Genomic DNA, 23,063 nt, shown 5'->3' on the forward strand with positions numbered 1-23,063 from the left:
GTGTTTCCTAAACATCTCCTAAACGCTGCGGCTCAGCTGGAGAGAAGAGCTGGTGAGTTGGAGCGACACGCAAACACACAAACACACAACAACACACAACAAACACACAAACACACAACCTCACGTCACACGGTGTTTAGTTCGCAGTGACAGCTGGTCACTGACATGTTGTGTGAGAAACCGTCCCCGTGCACCGTGAGTGAAGTACTAGTAGTTAGTATATAAAAGTACTAGTTAGTGTAGAAGAGTACTAGTTAGTATATTATAGTACTAGGTACTTTAGTATATAATAGTACTAGTTAGTATAGAATAGTACTAGTAGTAGTTAGTATAGAATAGTACTAGTAGTAGTTAGTATAGAATAGTACTAGTTAGTATAGAATAGTACTAGTAGTAGTTAGTATAGAATAGTACTAGTTCATATATGATAAGGCTCTAATGCCGAGTTCACACCAAAAGAGTTTATTTTTCGCCTGACTTTAGTCGCTCGACTTTATGTGGTTAATTTGCTTTTTCGCAACTATTCGCGTCTGTCCATTGACTTTACATGTAATCTACTAGCGCGAATATTTCACAACTCTTTTGGTGTGAACGTGGCATAAGGCAGGAGTCAGCAACCTTTCCTATCCAAAGAGCAATTTTGCCCTTTTTTTCACCAAAAGAAATTCGTCTGGAGCCGCTGTGGAGAACAACACACACACACACACACACACACACACACACACACACACACACACACACACACACACACAGCTCTGGAGTAACTACCCCGCCCTCTGTTCTGCCTCAGCTGTTTCTGACTCAGCCGTTCTGCCTCAGCTGTTCCCGTCAGTGAGCGTCCTCCGGAGTCTGGAGGACGCTCTGCAGTAGACACAGCAGTGTAGTGCAGCTCTCGCTCACCTCGTGTGGACTACAGGTGAGACTGGTCTGGAATGCTGACTTTGACTGGGCTCTGTGGTCTCCTGTTCATGTCAGAGACTCTTTGACTGGGCTCTGTGGTCTCCTGTTCATGTCAGAGACTCTTTGACTGGGCTCTGTGGTCTCCTGTTCATGTCAGAGACTCTTTGACTGGGCTCTGTGGTCTCCTGTTCACGTCAGAGACTCTTTGACTGGGCTCTGTGGTCTCCTGTTCATGTCAGAGACTCTTTGACTGGGCTCTGTGGTCTCCTGTTCATGTCAGAGACTCTTTGACTGGGCTCTGTGGTCTCCTGTTCATGTCAGAGACTCTTTGACTGGGCTCTGTGGTCTCCTGCTCATGTCAGAGACTCTTTGACTGGGCTCTGTGGTCTCCTGTTCATGTCAGAGACTCTTTCTGTGGTCTCCTGTTCACGTCAGAGACTCTTTGACTGGGCTCTGTGGTCTCCTGCTCATGTCAGAGACTCTTTGACTGGGCTCTGTGGTCTCCTGTTCATGTCAGAGACTCTTTGACTGGGCTCTGTGGTCTCCCGGTCCTGTTCATGTCAGAGACTCTTTGAATGGGCTCTGTGGTCTCCTGCTCATGTCAGAGACTCTTTGACTGGGCTCTGTGGTCTCCTGTTCATGTCAGAGACTCTTTGACTGGGCTCTGTGGTCTCCTGTTCATGTCAGAGACTCTTTGACTGGGCTCTGTGGTCTCCCGGTCCTGTTCATGTCAGAGACTCTTTGACTGGGCTCTGTGGTCTCCCGGTCCTGTTCATGTCAGAGACTCTTTGAATGGGCTCTGTGGTCTCCCAGTCCTGTTCACGTCAGTGACTCTTTGGGGATGGCAGCGCCCCTGGTCCCAAAGTACTCCTGGTTCAAAGGAGGAAATGTGGGAGGATGTTTGGTGATTTAGTTTCTCAGGTTTTAAGTTAAGATCTTAATTAAGGGGCGGCTGTAGCTCAGGGGGATGAGTGGTCGTCCCGCAACCACAAGGTAGTCGGCTCGATCCCCAGTCCCCCCATAGCTCACATGTCGAAGTGTCCCTGAGCAAGACACACAACCCCCAACTGCTCCCCGGGCGCCTCAAAGGGCTGCCCACTGCTCCCTATCCAGGGATGGGTCAAATGCAGAGAAGAATTTCCCCAAGGGGATTAAAAAAGGATACTTTCTTCTTCTTCTTAAGCAACAGTTTCTAGAATTTAAGTTGTACGTTGTTTTATTTTATATTATGCTTGATTAAGATATTACACCACAGCAATTCTCCGGAAATAAATGTGAAGGACATGCATGAGCCTCCCTGACGGGTCCCTGTGCCCCAGCAGCAGGTCCTGGGAGAGGGTGAGATGTCAGCAGACGGGTCCAGGCCTCTGGTGGTGGTGGAGCTGGCCTCGGACACCCAGCAGGAGGCCATCGCCTGGCTGCTGAGCCGGATCCGGGACACGCAGCAGGATGGAGGTAGGCCTGTCACTCGCGTCCCCTGCTGTTTCCTCAATAGATGTAAAGCTACAGGTGACAGCACCCTTCTGACCCCCATCCTTCCAAGGTCCACACGCATAAATAGACTGCAAATCAAAATAACTATAAATTGAGCAATACATGTTCAAGATGTGAACATAAAGTAGTAGTAGTATGTGTTTTATTCAGTCAATCATTACAATACAACAAGTAAAGCCACAATCTAATATACAAAACAGAAAGACTGAAAAGGTATATGTAGAAGCATAATGCTTATACAGAGGCCCAAGGGGTCTGAATAGGAACGTTCCTAGGTTCCTATCCAGAGGACCAAGGGGTCTGGATAGGAACGTTCCTAGGTTCCTATCCAGAGGACCAAGGGGTCTGTTTAGGAACGCTCCTATCCAGAGGACCAAGGGGTCTGGATAGGAACGTTCCTAGGTTCCTATCAAGAGGACCGAGGGGTCTGTTTAGGAACGCTCCTATCCAGAGGACCGAGGGGTCTGGATAGGAACGTTCCTACGTGTTCCTAGAAACATGCCGTGACGGAGGGGTCCAGGAGTTACTCGGCGCCTGACGTGTCCACACAACATGTGGTCCAAGGTGGCGCGGCTTTTGTGGAAACTGACATTTTGGCATTCACAGAAATAAGTCAGAATGCACTCGGTATTTTGTGTGGGAACCGTTTGGTTTTAAACTGAATTGGAGTCCAGTGTTGTTTGTTATATCTCACTGATGGCTACAACAGCACATTGCCGGGAAAGAAATATGACTATGTGAATAAATATGAAGAAAGACGACTCTTTTAATCATTGTTTTTCTCATTCCAATTCCAATGTTTAATATTCTGAAGAATGAAAAGTTCATTGCTCTTTTAAAGGGTGTACTTGCTTGTGTATGCTCATGTATCATCATCACATCAGTGGCATGGGGCGGGGTCTTAAAATGACAATAATCGTTTATTATCTCGGGGACACCATACGATCCGACAGAAGAGGTGATGGTGACAGGCCCTGGATGGAGGTGTGGGGGTTCCCGTGAACTAGTCTCAGTCAGCGGGATAACCTTCCCTCTGTCCAGGCGCTGAGCTGCAGGTGGAGCAGCTGGGCCCTGGGCTCAGCGCTCAGGAGAAGCAGAACCCCAACCTGTTCCTGGTGGGGGCCACATGGCAGAGGCTGCTGTCCGGCGCTGAGGACGTGGGCCTCTTCAAGGAGTTCCACGACGGATCCATGAGGGGCTTCACCTGCGCCAACAAACACAATTTCAGAGACTTTCAAGGTAAGAGGAGGCGTGTTTCTGTATGGAACAACGTCTGACTTCATACTCGAAGTTGGGGACAACAGGGTGTGCAGTGTGAAGTTGGGGACAACAGGGTGTGTAGTGTAAAGTTGGGGACAACAGGGTGTGTAGTGTAAAGTTGGGGACAACAGGGTGTGCAGTGTAAAGTTGGGGATAACAGGGTGTGTAGTGTAAAGTTGGGGACAACAGGGTGTGTAGTGTAAAGTTGGGGACAACAGGGTGTGTAGTGTAAAGTTGGGGACAACAGGGTGTGTAGTGTAAAGTTGGGGACAACAGGGTGTGCAGTGTAAAGTTGGGGACAACAGGGTGTGTAGTGTAAAGTTGGGGACAACAGGGTGTGTAGTGTAAAGTTGGGGACAACAGGGTGTGCAGTGTAAAGTTGGGGACAACAGGGTGTGTAGTGTAAAGTTGGGGACAACAGGGTGTGTAGTGTAAAGTTGGGGACAACAGGGTGTGTAGTGTAAAGTTGGGGACAACAGGGTGTGCAGTGTAAAGTTGGGGACAACAGGGTGTGCAGTGTGAAGTTGGGGACAACAGGGTGTGTAGTGTAAAGTTGGGGACAACAGGGTGTGCAGTGTGAAGTTGGGGACAACAGGGTGTGCAGTGTAAAGTTGGGGACAACAGGGTGTGTAGTGTGAAGTTGGGGACAACAGGGTGTGTAGTGTGAAGTTGGGGACAACAGGGTGTGTAGTGTAAAGTTGGGGACAACAGGGTGTGTAGTGTGAAGTTGGGGACAACAGGGTGTGTAGTGTGAAGTTGGGGACAACAGGGTGTGTAGTGTAAAGTTGGGGACAACAGGGTGTGCAGTGTGAAGTTGGGGACAACAGGGTGTGCAGTGTGAAGTTGGGGACAACAGGGTGTGCAGTGTGAAGTTGGGGACAACAGGGTGTGCAGTGTAAAGTTGGGGACAACAGGGTGTGCAGTGTAAAGTTGGGGACAACAGGGTGTGTAGTGTAAAGTTGGGGACAACAGGGTGTGCAGTGTAAAGTTGGGGACAACAGGGTGTGCAGTGTAAAGTTGGGGACAACAGGGTGTGCAGTGTGAAGTTGGGGCAGTTCGAACACGTTCAGGTTCAATAGACTTTGAGTAAAAAGGGCCGGCGCTGCGTGCAGCAGAGGGGGCGGGGCTTCAAGACTCTGACTCTTACGACAAAGTGTGTCCATCCCAGTGTTGTTGACACACTTTGTCCTGCCAACACATTTACAAGAAAATACAAATTGATAAGAACCCAACATTGCAAGATGTCAGTGCTCCCTAAATGTCTCAATGGATGCTGTCTGGGCCGAGCTTTACGGTTGGAGTAAAGCTCTGCGCAGCAACAACAACGCTGAGAAGGAAGTGGATTGGACAGGTTGTCTCAGAGGAAAAGACGTTACAAGTTGAACATGTTGAAAGCTCAGCGGTTAATGGGGAAACATCAAAGAGTGTAACTTCATCACTCACTCAGTGACCGACAGCAATAATGTGACAATGTAAAAGGTCTACAGAGAGCTATATCAACCTAAAAGGTGATACCATTGTTGTTTTTGCTGTAGTGGGGCATTACACCACACTAAATGTAGATTTGTTTCTTCAAGGAGTCTGAAGAACGGTTTGTAAAACACTAGAAACTATCAGGATTAGAGAGATTACAGCTTCATAGCACACATTGTGTGTTTAACTCAAAAGGTTGATCCTAAGTGTTCAGCTGCAACAGCACAACACATACGTCTAGGAGAGATGAAACTATTGCTTGTACTTCATGATGAGCAGCTATTTAGATAATCGATTATTTGTTTAAATATTTTTTTTTCTCGCAATAACTTTATGGTTTCAGCATCTCCCACGTGACAATTTTCTGGTTTTCTCTGTTTTAAAACATTGTGAACTGCAAATAACCGAGAAATCAATAATGCCGATAATTGTTAGTGTCAGCCCTAAAGTAGTGAAGGTTTGACATTACAGTATTATTGCCGTTTTTTAACCACTATTCCAGCATGCAGCTGGTTTCTAATCACGAGCTCTGAGGGCTCCACAGGCACAAGGGCTGGAAGAGAAGTGTGATGGACAGTTTGATCCATGGCCTCGCCCAGCAGGCCTCAGGTGTCTGATCTGCTCTGCTGTGTCTCCCCAGGGGACGGAGACTCCGTCCTCAGCATGGCCGAGTGTCAGCTCATCATCAAACACGAGCTGGACACCTTGCGGGCCAAAGACGAGACTCATGTACCGGGATACCAGCAGGTCAAGCTCTACCCCGGGAAGTCCATCAGTGAGTCCACTTTGATATGTACCGCAACATTAATGAATCGAAAGACATTGGGAAAGTGCTAAAAGTAGTCAAATATTATGATTGAAGTATCTGATGGCCTGATCTCCGTCTTGGTGAAGAGGAGCTGAGCCGGAAGGCAAAGCTCTCCATTTACTGGTCGGTCTACGTTCCAACCCTCACCTATGGTCACGAACTCTGGGTCGTGACCAAAAGAACGAGATCTCGGATACAAGCGGCCGAAATGAGCTTCCTCCGCAGGGTGGCCGGGCTCAGCCTTAGAGATAGGGTAAGGAGCTCGGACATCAGGGGGGAGCTTGGAGTCGAGCCGCTGCTCCTTCGTGTCGAAAGGAGTCAGCTGAGGTGGTTCAGCATCTAGTCAGGATGCCTCCTGGACGCCTCCCATTAGAGGTTTTCCAGGCACGTCCAGCTGGTAGGAGACCCCGGGGAAGACCGAGGACACGCTGGAGGGATTATATCTCCCGGCTGGCCTTGGAACGCCTCGGGGTCCCAGAATGAGCTGGAAAGTGTTGCGGGTGAGAGGGAAGCCTGGGTCGGCCTGATGAACCTGCTGCCACCGCGACCCGACCCCGGATAAGCGGCTGATAATGGATGGATGGTATCTGATGTCCGTTTCCGTGCTCACTTTTGCTCTCTCTCTCTCTCTCTCTCTCTCTGTCTCTCTGTCTCTCTCTCTGTCTCTCTCTGTCTCTCTCTCTCTCTCTCTCTCTCTCTCTCTCTCTCTCTCTCCCTCCCTGCAGTATGGAAACAATAAATATGTAAATGACGTGAAACATCCCAAAGCGAGATAAGGAAGCCATGAACTTGCAGGGAGATAGGGAGCCTCTATCTAGCTCCTTCTATTTGACGAATGGTGTTAAAGCAGAATGTAATCATTCTCCACAAGTGATGAACTCAAGAAGTGGCAGATGGCTCGATAAAGCTTTCATGTACTCATATCTAGTCGCTCTGTATGAGATGATGTAAATGATTGGTAGACGGTGCATTGTGCTCTCCGCTATTGTTAGCCGGTCCTTGTTTTCGAAAAGGAAGCTGCATGTTTGACTGGTTGGGAAAGTGAGTTCTGACAAACAAAAGTCAGGGAGGAAAATGCAGCCAACTGTTCTGTCGTTGGCTTCCTAGTCCGCAGACTGCTGTCCAAGGGGATCCTGGTCCAGGTCTTTCCTCTCCACGAGAGGGAGGAACTGAAGAGGCTGTCGTTCTCTTGGTACCAAAAGGTGAAGCTGTCCTTTCAGCCTCTCGGTGAGTAGACGAGAGCCTTGTTGTTCTCAACCTTTATGGATGCTTTGTTCCTCTTTTGATACCTCTTCGGTATATTTTCCTGACATATTTTTCCGTTTTCTAACCCCAGATGACATCCGACACTACTATGGCGAGGGTCAGGCGCTGTACTTTGGCTTCCTGGAATACTTCACCTTCGCCCTGGTGCCCATGGCCCTCATCGGGGTGCCTTACTACCTGTTTGACTGGGAGGACTACGACAAATATGTCATCTTTGCTGCGTTCAACTTGGTCTGGTGCACCGTTATCCTGGAGGTACGGACGTGATTGGTCTACTGACAAGTTACTTGAAGTGGAATAAACAGTCTAAAGAAATGAATGACAGGAGTTCATTCATTTCATATGCTTGAATGAAAACAATCCAGTGAAAGCTGAGTAACCGAAGAGCCCGAACCTTTCACAGGGTTCTTACGGTCATGGAAAACCTGAAAAAAGTCATGGAATTTTAAAATGGTTATTTCCAGGCCTGGAAAAGTCCTTGAAAAAAATAAAATCCCAAAAGTTTAGTAAAAGTCATGTAAATGTGTTATATTCATGTGTTCATGACGTTCACTTACGCTGAGTTTGAAATAATGAATATGCTTTTAAAAGAAAGACTCAAAATATAAGCAGGCATACATACAGGCATCTATATAAATGTTTATTCTTTTAATCAAACTATTGTCTCATTCATTTGAGTGATTTAAGGTTTACTGTATGCTTTGTATTCTCATTGTTAGTTTTACTTTTTCATGTTTACGCCCAGATTTCACAAAATGTTTGGTCATGGACATTTGGTTTAAAGTCATAGAAAAGTCATGGAAACCCTTTGGTCAAAATGTGTATGAACCCTGCTTCCCCCCCGCCAGTTCTGGAAGCGTTGCAGCGCCTCGCTAGCCTACCGCTGGGGCACGCTGAGCAGGAAGAGGGCCTTCGAGGAGCCTCGGCCCGGCTTCCACGGCGTCCTGGGGTTCAACCCCGTGACGGGCCGCGAGGAGCCGCTCTACCCCAACACCAAGAGGCAACTGCGAGTCTTCCTCGTGTCCCTGCCCTTCGTCCTGCTCTGCCTCTACCTGTCCCTCTACATCATGATGATCTACTTCCTGATGGAGGGGTGGGCGCTGTCGGTCCACGACGAGGAGCCCACCTTCTGGACCGGAGTCCTGTGTTTCATCCCCAGTGTCGTCTACGCGGTGGTCATCGAGGTGATGAACCTCATCTACCGATACGCTGCGGAGTTCCTCACGGAGTGGGGTGAGTCGTGCTGAAGGAAACCTAACACCCCTTAGTACTCTGTTATATTCCTAGGTTTAAAGTAAAATCAACTTGTCTGATTTTACAGTGATCTTCTTGGTTTTAGGAAGACTGTTACCATAGAAACAACATTAACACATAGGAAACAAATAGTCTATTATTCAGCACCAATCAACATCTATTTGAATAATTAATCCTCATCCCGCCTTCTTAAAAGGGGACTACACCCATTTTGATACAGTTCAAACATATTAGTAGACATGAAGAACTCTCTCCAAATACAATAGCTGATATACTAAAACTGAAATGAGTGATGTCAAGTATAAAGTGAGGAGCTGCTCTATAGACAATCCATTAAATATGTTATAGATGAGAACCTCCTGAGTTTCATCTCTGAGAACGCTACAATAGAATTCATTTTGGCTAAAAAAATGAAGAAGAAAAAACAAAATCTATATTGTCTATGAAGCAACGTACTTCTCTGGTTCCTGGCTCTGAGAGAGGCGCTCATGTTCTCACATGGATTGAACTCTCCTCAGCCATCTGACATGCCGCAGGATGTTTATTGGTTTCTAAAGGCTCAAACCAACGAGGAGGGAGGAGGAAGTAAGTATGCAGCCTCAACAGACAGAAAGGCGACTAGGTAGAAGACAGAACCACCTCACCGCTAGAAGCACTCAATCCTTCACGCAGTTTTTTGTTTTTTTTGGGATTTCTGTCAAATGACCTCTTTATCTACTCGCCTACACACCATTTAAAGTCGCGTACGAGACACAGGGAGACTCTGCCACCTGACAAGAGGTCCCCAGGTCCCTGTTACTCAGTTACTGGACCTTCAGAAGAATCATTCCCATAATGGCCTTTTGGACATGGAGAGGACATGGAAGGTGCGGATGCTTTCTGCACCTTTGCGTCACTGACATGCTCCCATTTGTGTTTTTAGAAAACCACCGGCTGGAGTCCTCCTATCAGAATCACCTGGTCCTCAAAGTATTAGTCGTGAGTATGAATCACTGATGTCACACGTCAGAGTGCAGCCTTTCTTGTCAACACCGTGTCGACTCTTTTCGCCGCAGTTCAACTTCTTCAACTGTTTCGCCTCTCTGTTCTACATCGCCTTCGTCATGCAGGACATGGTGCTGCTCAGACAGGTGGGCTCCCTCCCTCCTCCTCTTCTCTCTCAGTGTTCCTCCTCTCCTTTAGTCCTTCCCTTCCACATCCACCAGCTGGTTTTCATGTCCCTGTCTGTCTCCAGAGTCTGGCCACGTTGCTGATTACCAGTCAGATCTTGAATCAGTTCATGGAGGCCTTCCTGCCCTACTGGCTCCAGAGGAGACGCAACAAGAAGATGATCCACAAAGTCCAGATTAGAAAAACCCTGGAGGACAGAGAGCTTCCTCTGGAGGATCAGGTCCGGCTGGAGGCCGACATGAGCACCTACTTGGTAGGTACGCGCGGACCGAAGCCTTCTCCTGATGTTGTCCTCATGCTGCGTTCACACCGAATATTATTGTCGAGCGAGTATATTGTCGAGCGAGTGAACTGACACGTCAGTTCACTCGCTCGACAATAACGCTGCGTTCACACCAAACGTGCCGCGAATGTTACTCGCGCCTGAAAGGGGGCGTGGCTTATCTCCGTAAAAACAGTTACCGTTTCCTTCATCCACCATGGAAATAACCACTAGTTCTGCTTTATACTTGTTGTGTAAACTCCACATACGTGGGAACATCAAACTCCATGGTGTCTGGGTTCATAATATTATCCGTAGTCTGAATGAATACCAGCGATGCTTCTGGTGGAGCAGCAGCAGTTTGATTCAGCAACGGCAGGACGCCGGTGATGACGGGCAGAGCTTCTCAACGCTGATTGCCACACAATTTTTACACCCGAGTTGAAAAATGTAAACTCCCGAGAATGAGGCGAATTATTCGCGCTGCGTCATTCGCATCTGTGCATTGACTTTGCATGTAATCTGCTCGTTCGTCAAATTTGCAACGTGTTTGGTGTGAACGCAGCATCGCTGTGTGTGTGTGCGTAGGTCAACACCCTCCCTCTCTCCTAGGGAACCTTCGATGACTACCTGGAGCTCTTCCTGCTGTTCGGCTACGTCAGCCTGTTCTCCTGCGTCTACCCTCTGGCGGCCGTGCTGGTGGTGCTGAACAACGTCACGGAGGTTTACTCCGACGCCTTCAAGATGTGTCGCGTGTTCAAACGACCCTTCTCTGACCCGGCGGCCAACATCGGAGTGTGGCAGGTGAGACGCATGGCCGTTTGTGAATTACCTTTAGGAAATGAAAACGCATAATGATGCTCTTCATGTGAATCTCTCTCCGTCTGCGTCCAGCTCGCCTTCGAGGCCATGAGCGTGATCGCTGTCGTCACCAACTGCTCGCTGATCGGCATGTCGCCTCAAGTCAAGGCCTACTTCCCCGACTCAGACATGCAGCTCATCCTGTGGACGGTGGCTATTGAGGTACACACACACACACACACACACACACACACACACACACACACACACACACACACACACACACACACACACACACACACACACACACACACACACACACACAAAATATACCCATGTAATGATGGACAGTGTGCACATGTGTTGCAGTTTTGCTGTGTAACTCTGAGGTCCTGGAAGAGGCAGCAGAGTGGAGGTTGTTGGGCTGGAAACAGGAGTGTTGTTGAGGGTTGTTTCCTTGGGCGTGGAATCTGAATCCGTCTGTTGGAGAGAGAGATGCATGAACAGCTCAAAAGGGCAAACGTATTGTCCCCAGTCAACCCAATTCATGTTCCACCCTGACTCTGTCCTCTCCACAGATATGATAGACCAGAGGTCCAGGCCTTTTGCAACTATTGTTAAAAGAAAGACCAGCTTCCCATTAAAATAATGCATTTTAATTTTATGTTTTATTTTTATTTATGGGAGCACATTTAAAAACAACTAGTTTGTAAATTACTATTTTGCAGTACCCCTGTTGGCCCACTAGATGACCCCGACCCAGTGGTTGAGAATAACTGCTGTGAAGGAAACTCTGTTAGAGAGTTGTATTCAGTGTAAAGAGCAGCCATATCATGTTGGAAAATGGGAACTCTAAGTTATTAATATAAACAAAACTATATTGAGACACAAAACTGGAGACAATTGTGGCTTCATTTTAATTTTAAATTAAATGTACTTTTACATGTGAAACCCATTGAGTTCTATCAAGTGTCCTGTCATGAACATGTCATGTTCTTACATCTACTGTTCAGTGTTGGAGCCACATTAAGAATGTACTTATAAGGTCCTGAACATCCACTCAGGCATTGTTAGTTATTCTGAGTAGACCGATGCTCAGGTGGAAATCTGGTGGAGCTGGGATAGAACCATAAAAAATCAGGGTTGTTGCCAGGTAGCTTTGAACATGGTTTTCACTGTGTTTTGGTGCATAACATAAACTTAGTAAAAGAAAGCAGCCACTGCAACCGTCAAGAAACACTGGCAATGCAAATATTTAATTTTAAGGAAGTAATATGGACAGTATATCCATAGTAGGTTTTAAAATGTGCAGTATGTGCCGAAATATTGACAAGGGAATGTGCAAAGATGTGCATTGATGTGTCTGGGGCGGGGAGCAGAGTCTCTCAGATTGTAGTTGCTCACCTTCTCAGCAGCAGACTCTGTGTCTCCGGCAGGTTGAACTTCTTCAGGAAGTAAATGTTTGAAATGAAAAAGCCTCCTCGGTGAACTTGGGCTCCTGGGCGATAACGGAGCCCAGGAGGCAGAGGGGCTGCACAGGCTGCTGCCTTTCTGAAATCCACAACCGCCGAGATGTTCTGCCTCAACGCAACATTTCTAATCAGGCCAAATACACACACACACACACACACACACACACACACACACACACACACACACACACACACACATACACCCTTCCTGTATCTAGGAATATTAGATATCCCTTAGATATATCATACATAAGATATATCTGAGGGGATGTGGAGGGGCAGCCTTGCTCTGTGCTTGTAGGTTGAGTTGATGGAGCTTTTTGCTCCCTAGATGGAGCCAGAGTCCAAACTAGATCCAAACAGATTGAGAGATACTTCATGTGCATTAAGTGTGTGTATGTCTTTATTATTGTTCCCTCCCTTTTTTCTCTGTGTTCTGTTCAGACCTCACAAACAGTCACACATGCACGGATACATTGCATGAATAGCGATGGGGAGGCGGAGTGAGCTACTGCAGCCCACTGCAGCCCACGGGGGCTCACTGCAGTTCACGGTAGCTATCTAGCAGCTACAGTGAACTATAGTAAGCACACAAAAACACAGAGATACCAACTGTCACGGTTTCGCCGTGTGATACACGCTTTTGCATGTTTTCACACGCACTTACGCCACACAACCAATTTCTCACGGCAAAAAAATAATTCTGATTTTGGGCCGAGGCGCATTCGTTCCTTTTCGAACTCCCCGACGATAAACCTATTCGCTGCATAGACCTCCTATTTGCCCCAAGGTAGGGGCGAGCTGGCCATGGGGGACACCGGGGAAATCCCCGGGAGGCCGACGGCGTTGGGCCGGCCCACCTCCGTCATCAAGCGGCCTCTGAGATCGCCGGCCACCACTATATTCTATGGCTCAGATAAAAGGTTAAATTTACTCTAAAACATAATGTTGATGATCACTGACTGACATTTATAGTAGTCCTCGCGTCCCTACACACACTCATGGTTTCCACACCCAGCATGCACCACTACTGATCTGATCTGGATTCACATTCATGGTTTGGATGTTGCTTGCAGGTTTTCAGGATATTCTGCCATTCATTTAATACGAACACCGGCACTGCGGCAGAGTTGAAACGTACATTTCAGTTTCATTTTGGGGTAACGTTATCACGTAGCCTCTTGACATGTGTCAAGACTAAGAGGCTCAGACGCACAGACGGATGGATCCGCTCATTCTTCAAAATAAAACATATTTTCCGATAATTATTCATTTCTTTTCCATTCTTTCTGTGCGGCCCGGTACTAAGGGGATCTTGCGTCACTCGATCGCAGACTAAGCCGCTTTTGAGTGTGATTCCACAGCAAGGCACCAACGCGTAAACCTTTAAAGAAGTATACTGATATTGTTTTTATTACCATGTGACTGCACCTGGGCCGGCAGAGTTATTTAGGTTCTTATTGTTTTGTTGTGCACCTTCAACATCCCTACACACACACACACAAGCACACACACAAGCACACACACAAGCATAGCACTGATGTTCACACCCCATCGTATGTTCTGTTCTACAATACAGTTCATGCTAATTCTACCCTCTGATTCCTGTTTCTTTATTGTGTCTTTCTCTGCTGACATTTATTCCTTAAGGCTCTGTAGTTATACGTATCATCTGATACTAGCCCAGAGTTAAGCATATTCATCTAGCAAACTATACCTACCTTGGAGTGTTACAATAGCCAGCATCATTTTATTTCATGTGTCCATCCAGGCAAATTGGTGGAGCTAAATGCACCAACGTGTGTGGCTGCGTGCGCGGCAACATGTTGGTCACCCCGACAAAATCTCACTCCAAGGTTTTTTGAAAAGTTGGCAGTTCCGAAAACACACTTTTTCAAAAATATTTCACACTGCATGACCGCTGATCTTTTACAAATTGTAAACACGTCCCTTCTCTCAGGCGTCTTCCCACAAGCCCTAAAAACTGCAGTTATTAAACCACTTCTAAAGAAGGCTAGTTTAGACCCCGAAATATTGAAAAACTATAACCAATATCAAACCTCCTATTCTAAAGTAAAATAATGGAAAAGGCGGTTTTTCAACAGCTGAACAACTTCTTGGCCGAAAATAACTGTTTTGATGTCTTCCAGTCCGGCTTTCGTCAGCACCACAGTACTGAAACTGCTCTTGTTAAGGTTTTCAACGACATCACTTAAACACAGACAGTGGCAGAACCTCAGTCTTAGTATTACTGGATCTCAGTGCTGCATTTGACACGGTTGATCATGACATACTACTAGACAGACTGAAGTCTGGTAGGACTCTCTGGCGCAGCACTTAACTGGTTTGAATCCTACTAGAAGGACCGACAATACTTTGGTACAAAATCAGCCTACTACCACCTGAAGAATATATCAAGGGTTAGAGGACTTATGTCTCAACAGGATCTGGAGAAACTTGTCCATGACTTTATCTTCAGTAGACTTGACTACTGTAACGGTGTGTTCACAGGTCATTTATCTTCAGTAGACTTGACTACTGTAACGGTGTGTTCACAGGTCATTTATCTTCAGTAGACTTGACTACTGTAACGGTGTGTTCACAGGTCATTTATCTTCAGTAGACTTGACTACTGTAACGGTGTGTTCACAGGTCATTTATCTTCAGTAGACTTGACTACTGTAACGGTGTGTTCACAGGTCATTTATCTTCAGTAGACTAGACTACTGTAACGGTGTGTTCACAGGTCATTTATCTTCAGTAGACTAGACTACTGTAACGGTGTGTTCACAGGTCATTTATCTTCAGGAGACTAGACTACTGTAACGGTGTGTTCACAGGTCATTTATCTTCAGGAGACTTGACTACTGTAACGGTGTGTTCACAGGTCATTTATCTTCAGTAGACTAGACTACTGTAACGGTGTGTTCACAGGTCATTTATCTCCAGGAGACTTGACTACTGTAACGGTGTGTTCACAGGCCATTTATCTTCAGTAGACTTGACTACTGTAACGGTGTGTTCACAGGTCATTTATCTTCAGTAGACTTGACTACTGTAACGGTGTGTTCACAGGTCATTTATCTTCAGTAGACTTGACTACTGTAACGGTGTGTTCACAGGCCATTTATCTTCAGGAGACTTGACTACTGTAACGGTGTGTTCACAGGCCATTTATCTTCAGTAGACTTGACTACTGTAACGGTGTGTTCACAGGCCATTTATCTTCAGTAGACTTGACTACTGTAACGGTGTGTTCACAGGCCTCTGTAAAAAGTCAATCAGGAAGCTGCAGCTGATTCAGAACGCTGCAGCTGGAGTCCTCACTAAGACCAGGAAAGTGGATCACATCAGTCCAGGTCTGAGGGGCCGTTCAGGCCATAACTATTGAGTCACTCTCACACTCACTACTCACACACACTAATGAAACACTTGTACATTCACTATTGAAACGCTCTTACACATACATACATACTCTGTAAACCTATGCACGCTCATATATAAAACACTATTGTTGAACACTTATACACTCATAACTGAATATCTTGCATATGATTACAAAGATTTAAAAAGTTTAGATACATGTGCAAGTGTTTCACATATATATATGTATACATGTTTCAAATGTGTATGTATACGTTTTTCAGTTATCTGTATGTATGCTCTTACATGAGGATGCGTCTCACATGTATTCATGCAAGTCATTTCAGTAGTGAGAGTGTTTCAGTAGTGAATGTACGAGCGTTTCAGTCGTACGTATGAATGACATCTCAGTAGCATACGGAAGGTGCTTCGGTTAAACCGGAAGTTTTGAACAGCAACAAAGCGCCAATCTTATCCCGCTTGGCAGCGTGTAAGAGCGTGACATTTCAGGGTTATTTCAATCAATCATTTTTTTATGGTAATGAACCCTGAGTTCATTACCATGATGAGGTGGAAGTGAAGGTGTCCTGTCACCTTAATGGGGAAGCCCCCGTCCTGCTGATTTTTGTGATCAACGGTTTAAATTTGATTAGCTTTAGTAGATATTAGGTACATAATCTTTTCAAGCATTGATCCCCATGTCTAGGACAGGTCAGCAAGATAGTGGGCATGTGTCTCAGTTGTTGATAACCTGACTGAATACAAAAAGCCTCCCATACAAGCAAGAAGCTAAGGTGGCCGGAGTTCAGACACATACTTGAGCAGACGGTCACTGACATTGAGCACATATTGAACAAAGCCTGTCCTGTTGTCTTCTGTGGTCCTCGGATTATTCGGCACAATATCCCATAGAAAACATAATCAAGTTACACCGATTTTATTATATTTATTTTAAAAGACGCACATAAAGAACGATGGAGCCTAAAGTTGTTACTCTGTTATTTTGTGATTTCAGCATGGGCTGCTGGCCTTCAAGTTCATCCTGACCTTCCTCATCCCAGACGTTCCCAAACACATCCAGATCAAGCTGGCCCGCCTGGAGTTTGAGTCCCTGGAGGCCCTCAAGAAAAAGGTAAATAATCCCACTTTTTTCTTCTTCATTTTAATGCTCTTATCAACATGAAAAAGTAGATTGGCTTGGGGGGGAGAGGAGAGGAGAGGAGGGGAGAGAAGGAGAGTCTGTCTTCACAGCTTCTGAAGTTTTATATATACAAAAAAAACTATAGTTTGTTGTATTTATCACGAGTAGCCGTCTGCAGGGAAAGACATTTATTTAGATTTTTAGTGACCCAATATTACCTAAAACGCTAAGATAAGAGGAATTCCCTTTGAAAGTGTTTCCACTCAAGGCCTCAGGGAGCCGCAACAGACGGGCTAAAGAGCCGCAACAGACGGGCTAAAGAGCCGCAACAGACGGGCTAAAGAGCCGCAACAGACGGGCTAAAGAGCCGCAACAGACGGGCTAAAGAGCCGCAACAGACGGGCTAAAGAGCCGCAACAGACGGGCTAAAGAGCCGCAACAGACGGGCTAAAGAGCCGCAGGTTGCGACCCCTGAGCTAGACCCTCGTCCTCCACAACGTTAACAGGCTACACGCAGTAGCCACCCATTTATCTATGGCTGCAATAAGTTTGTTCTTCGTTGTGGTGTCCATGTGCTTCTGTCCGAAGTCATCCATTCTTGTCTGGGGGCGCAGAGTTAGCATCAGCTGTGTGCTTGGCCATCAAGTGGTATTTCAGACTGGATAGGCTGCGATGATAGCTCAGTTCACAACGACAAATGACACATACCACTTTGGTCTTGTCAAGGGAACCATCTGACAACTTTTTGAAAGTAAACTTTCCATTCATTAGCGTCTTATCATTAATTTTCCCGTATTGCGCTCACCATTCATTCATTTCAAACCGTAACGTTAGCCTAGCTTCTAAGCCCAAACGGCGTGCCTATTGTTTTGCTTCCGGTTGAGCTACATCCGGCGTGGTGCTCGCGAGAAAAAATGTAAAAATTCAAATGCGTTAACGCCGTTAATAAAATTGACGGCGTTAAAATTGGTTTGCGTTGACGCCGTTAATAATATGACAGCACTAATATTTATATATAATTATATCTTAGTTTTTGTGTTTGCTGCCGCTATAAAAGAAAAAGGAAGACAAATTGTGAATTTGAGTGAAAAAAATCAAGAACCTGAAAGTGTTTATAATTAGACATTACAAGTGCTGGAATTTATAGATTTTAGAATGATCAATCCGCCCTGAGATGCTGAAGCAGTGGACACTGTTGGGCTGTCTTGGTTGACACGCCTCTTCAGTGTCGCATGGGGGTCGGGAACAGTGCCCATGGACTGGCAGACCGGGGTGGTGGTTCCCATCTTCAAGAAGGGGGACCGGAGAGTGTGCTGAACTATCGTGGCATCACACTGCTCAGCCTCCCGGGAAAAGCTTATGCCAGGGTGCTGGAAAGGAGGCTCCAGGGTGCTGGAAAGGAGGCTCCAGGGTGCTGGAGAAGAGGCTCCAGGGTGCTGGAGAAGAGGCTCCAGGGTGCTGGAGAAGAGGCTCCAGGGTGCTGGAGAAGAGGCTCCAGGGTGCTGGAAAGGAGGCTCCAGGGTGCTGGAGAAGAGGCTCCAGGGGGCTCCAGGGTGCTGGAAAGGAGGCTCCAGGGTGCTGGAGAAGAGGCTCCAGGGTGCTGGAAAGGAGGCTCCAGGGTGCTGGAGAAGAGGCTCCGAACGTTTAGTGAACCTCAGACTCAAGACGAGCAGTGCGGGTTCCGTCCCGGTCGTGGAACAGTGGACCAGCTCTTTACCCTCGCAAGACTACTGGAGGGGTCCTGGGAGTTTGCCCAACCAGTCTACATGTGCTCTGTAGACCTGGAGAAGGCTTTCGACGGGGCCCTCTGGGGTTCGTATCCTTGGTAGTAAGTCAGACACGTTCCCGGACAGGATATCTAGGCGCAGCCAGGGGGCGGAGAGGATCCGGTTCGGGAGTCTCGGGATCGCCGCTCTGCTGTTCGCGGATGATGTGGTCCTGTTTGCCTCCTCGGACCGTGACCTCCAGCATTCACTGGGGCGTTTTGCAGCCGAGTGTGAAGCGGCAGGGATGAGAGTTATCGCCTCCAAATCTGAGGCCATGGTGCTCTGCCGGAAAGCGGTGGATTGCTCCCTCCAGGTGGGGACAAACTGCCTACCCCAAGCGAAGGAGTTCAAGTATCTCGGGGTCTTGTTCACGAGAAAATGTCTCAATCTCTAGTTTCAAGTCCTCTTCAATACAACATGTTCAGTTGTAAATTGATCACGTGGTTATTCCCTCACACACATGTTGAGGCTGCAGTCAGTCCACACAGGGAAGCCCACGTCCACAACACAGCTTCCCACTGAGCACTGCGGATGAGCTCCTGCTGCCGTCCCAGAGCACTTAGCAGAAGACAGATGGCGTGCCCTTTGGTAATAGTATTGACACGGCTCCACGATGCCGCGTCAGCCTGCAGCCATTTGTGTGATGTGGGCTGACGGAGGCTGAGTGCTCCTCTGATGAGTGTTTGGCCCTTCGTTCATCATTTCTCTCATGCCTTTTTTATTCCGTCATACTTCCGCTGCGTTACATTTACGTGTTTGACTCTTTAAATACAGTTTCCCCAATTTTCACAAAGCAGCCCTTCTAATACAGCCTACACCCAGATGTGATGTTCACATGGTTCCATGATGCTGCTGCAGTTCACGTCCTGTCCTGCAGAGTGTGTGGTGTGTTCTCTAGCTTGACCAGTGTTGCTCTGTGGTGTCTTGCTCTGCAGAGGCCGCTCCGTGGAGGGTGAGTAGCTCTGAGTTTGGATGATGTTGGTTTGTAGACTGGAGTGACGTTCATAAACACTTGGATGCTCATCTAACATCCTAACTAATATCCTAATATCCAAACTCATGTTTGTGAGTCATAAATCAGCATGGCATCCTACTTAACATCATCACAGGTCTTTCACTTAGGCTGCAGAGTGAGAAGAAACCAAATGTACACACATGTTGCAGAAACATTGATATTTGGGATTTGCTTATGTAATGTACTTGTAGTGGCGTAGCAACTAGTTGAGCCAGAGTTGGTGCTCACATAACACAGGAGGGATGAAGTACGCTCACAGATTCGTACCTTCACCAGCACACAGCGGGTCCTTCTAAAGGGGCACCCATGTTTAGAATGTAAGAGCTGGACGCAGTGAACTGATGCCCCTTTTGGTTTGGGGACGACAGTTTGGAGGCTGTCGCCATCTTGGTTTGTAGAACCAGGATGGATTTAAGTAAAACTGAACGCCGAGAGACCAAAATGTTACAACTATCTTTTAAGAACGGAAAACACTGAGAGGATTCAAGTTTTAAAGAATTAAAGGAAACCCAGACAACTTCCAGAAATGTCAATCACCTTGTAGCCCCGCCCCTAAAGCATCCTCTGCTTTATGGTCTGTTTGACTCTAAATGACCATCATTTAATTTTATCATGTTGTATTGAAGAAGACTTGAAACTAGAGATTGAGACATAAACTCATGTTTACAATGTTTACTGAGGGAATACATCAAGAGAGAAGTAGAGTCATTTATATAGACTTCTATACAACCAGAGGAGTCGCCCCCTGGTGGTCAGGAGAGAGAATGCAGCTTTAACACATGAAGCATAGACTTCTATACAACCAGAGGAGTCACCCCCTGGTGGTCAGGAGAGAGAATGCAGCTTTAACACATGAAGCATAGACTTCTATACAACCAGAGGAGTCGCCCCCTGGTGGTCAGGAGAGAGAATGCAGCTTTAACACATGAAGCATAGACTTCTATACAACCAGAGGAGTCGCCCCCTGGTGGTCAGGAGAGAGAATGCAGCTTTAACACATGAAGCATAGACTTCTATACAACCAGAGGAGTCACCCCCTGGTGGTCAGGAGAGAGAATGCAGCTGTAACACATGAAGCATAGACTTCTATACAACCAGAGGAGACACCCCCTGGTGGTCAGTAGAGAGAATGCAGCTGTAACACATGAAGCATAGACTTCTATACAACCAGAGGAGACACCCCCTGGTGGTCAGTAGAGAATGCAGCTGTAACATAGACTTCTATACAACCAGATGTTTCACTTATCATAATGCCTTAATCTGAATTAATTTAAATTTGACAGAAATTAACTAAAATAATCTTCTGTTCCCCATATCATCATCATATTTGCTTGGAGAAGCTTTTCATACTTTTCGCCTTCATACTTTCACCCTGACGCCATAAGACGGGGCAGATACAGTGGAGAACTTTCCATGTGATGTCATCCCCGTGGAAAGATGTCCACATCACATACCCATGTTGTGCACATGCCGACATGTCCGAACCTTTGACGGTATATAAAGATGGACGATGAGTCTCCCACTTAACAAAAATCACCTGCATGCGGGCGCCGCCATCTTGTGCAATTGAAGCCAGTGTCTGTGAAGCCGTGGTATCGAGGTCCCGCCCACACACCAGCTCCGGCCCAATCACGAGCCGACCGCGGCCGCATCCTTTTGGCATGTTTGAGCCAGACGACCACGATTCTGGTTACTTCTCTCGTGCATTTCCTGAGCCTCCCTCACACACACGCCTTTTATAGCATCAGATAACGAATGAAAACCAAATGTATCTGAACAAGGAACATGTGAATAACAGCGTGACTATAAACTACCAAACATGACAAACTATTTTTAAAATGTGACTTTTGATCTGCTAACATGTGGGGGGTGGGGTTTGTGACCTATACTGCAGCCAGCCACCAGGGAGAGGCCGACGTATTTTGGCCTCACTTTTGAAAAGCTGCCACATCGACCATCTTTTCTACACTATGGTCCCAACATAAACTGCACAGACATTGGTGCTATAGAAGGCATTTACTTCATGGCAGAGGAATGAAGTAGCTGCCCAGTGATCTGTGAGCAGGAAACGGTGTAATATTGGGCCTCGACTAATGAACTTCACCTGGGCCAATTTCATAAAGGAAAGTACGTCGAGCTAAAACGAATATCATTAATTGTTAGTCGATGGACGACAAGTGGCAACGATTGTGACAACATGGGACCTGCTGCAATGGCCTCCTTTCTAAGTGCAGTGTTACAAACAAACAAACCAACAACAAAGGCCCAAGTATCTTTGGAAAGCACTCGTCAGCACAGACTCCAGACCAGCAGAAACACAGAAATTACAGAAGCGTAATGATTAAAAAGTAACTCTGCCAAGATGCTGGGACAGTGCCTCCTGCTTCTCGGTGCCATGAAACTCCTCGGGCTCTGAACCAATGACCTTCTGACGGTGAAACAAATGCACATGAACCTGTCGCTGTGTTTCAGAAAATGCTCGAAGCCTCGGAGCTCAGCAAGGCGACCCAGTGAGGAGGAGCGGAGTGGCTCCAGACGCTGATGGACCGGCGTACGCGTGTTCGAGACCTCAGCGCCTGAAGCTCGGGGCGGTGTTCCGTTCTGACGCGGTCGTGCTCTGATGTGCAACTTCTTCACAGCATGAACGCTGGCAGAGCGGACCTGAACCCAGAGTGTTCTGTTGGTGGTGGTAAACAGGTGTTGAATCAGAGGGATGCTGTATTATGACGTACGATGCTGAGGCTAATATATATTCTATGACTGTTATATTCGTAGTTCAGTTCTTTGGGTTGAGTTAAAAAACAAGTTTGGCTTCATGCCATCTGAATTCTGCTCTTTCAACTCTTCAAAAACTGAATTATGTTTATTTAAGAGTGACAAGTTCAGAAAGAAACTTAAATGTCTAAAAGCTGTCGTCATGTTTGGATTTATCATTTTAATTAAAATGTACCGTTACCAAAATCAGAAATTTAAACTTGAACGTGTGGCTCACATGTTGAATGCAATGCTATTTATATTTCAACATATAGTATTCAGCTGCTCATCAGATTGAAATAATCTGGCTTCTTTCTTTCATTGCTTCCACAGACGAGAGGTCATGAAGTTAGTCTGATGTTGGCATGCAGTTTATGGGTTATAAATCATATCGGTTGAAGTTAAACTGGGCACTCCTGTATCACCCCTGGTGCCTTCAATTACAATCTGAATATTTGCTTTTCTATGCTCTAGTATTTACCTTTCCTAAAGTATTGAAATTGATGTGGAGAATAAAGTATATTAAAGCTGATTAAAGGGAAATGAAACATGTCGTGTTTCACTACTTCTGGTTCTGTCATTTCTATTTCTTGAAGTTAGTTCAAATAGATGAAAGTCATGAAACCAGGATCTTCATGCAGAACAAAGCTGCAGCGCATGAAGTAACAGAGTAATGACGTGGTGGTTCTTAAAGGGGAGACTAGTAGACCTGCTCCTCTCCAAGCAGTCTGGAAACTGACAGAACCCATGAATGGAGGCTTATTGCTGTTATTGACCAGAAGGGGGCTATATTAGTCCATCCATGATTAGTCCATGAATCGGCGGCACCTCCAAATCTGAGGCCATGGTGCTCTGCTGGAAACC

At 46.5% G+C, this 23,063-nt stretch overlaps 1 protein-coding gene across 3 annotated transcripts; it reads left to right on the forward strand.

Moving 5' to 3' along the window:
• Positions 1–865: 865 nt before the first annotated feature.
• On the forward strand, positions 866–22,751 carry ano10a (anoctamin 10a). 3 transcript variants are annotated; one of them, XM_079227770.1, is made up of 15 exons: positions 866–916; positions 2,223–2,355; positions 3,436–3,633; positions 5,768–5,902; positions 7,043–7,162; positions 7,272–7,456; positions 8,050–8,434; positions 9,378–9,433; positions 9,511–9,585; positions 9,690–9,878; positions 10,500–10,691; positions 10,782–10,910; positions 16,539–16,655; positions 19,366–19,382; positions 21,918–22,751. In XM_079227770.1, the coding sequence occupies exons 2-15, from the start codon at positions 2,244–2,246 to the stop codon at positions 21,985–21,987; spliced, it is 1,980 nt and encodes a 659-aa protein (XP_079083896.1). In that variant the 5' UTR covers positions 866–916; positions 2,223–2,243; the 3' UTR covers positions 21,988–22,751. The 3 variants fall into 3 exon arrangements, with proteins under 3 accessions (XP_079083896.1, XP_079083897.1, XP_079083898.1); XM_079227771.1 differs by lacking the exon at positions 19,366–19,382; XM_079227772.1 differs by lacking the exons at positions 16,539–16,655; positions 19,366–19,382; positions 21,918–22,751 and adding an exon at positions 15,424–15,485.
• The last annotated feature ends 312 nt before the right edge of the window (positions 22,752–23,063 follow it).

Source organism: Taurulus bubalis, assembly GCF_910589615.1.
Source record: "Taurulus bubalis genome assembly, chromosome: 12".
Lineage (NCBI taxonomy): Eukaryota > Metazoa > Chordata > Actinopteri > Perciformes > Cottidae > Taurulus > Taurulus bubalis.

Excerpts from the sequence above, each read along its gene's own strand:
- ano10a (XM_079227770.1), top strand. The coding sequence starts at position 2,244 with ATGTCAGCAGACGGGTCCAGGCCTCTGGTGGTGGTGGAGCTGGCCTCG. Across the intron at positions 7,457-8,049 it reads GGTGCACCGTTATCCTGGAG|TTCTGGAAGCGTTGCAGCGC; the intron begins GTACGGACGTGA and ends CCCCCCCGCCAG. Across the intron at positions 10,911-16,538 it reads TGTGGACGGTGGCTATTGAG|CATGGGCTGCTGGCCTTCAA; the intron begins GTACACACACAC and ends TTGTGATTTCAG.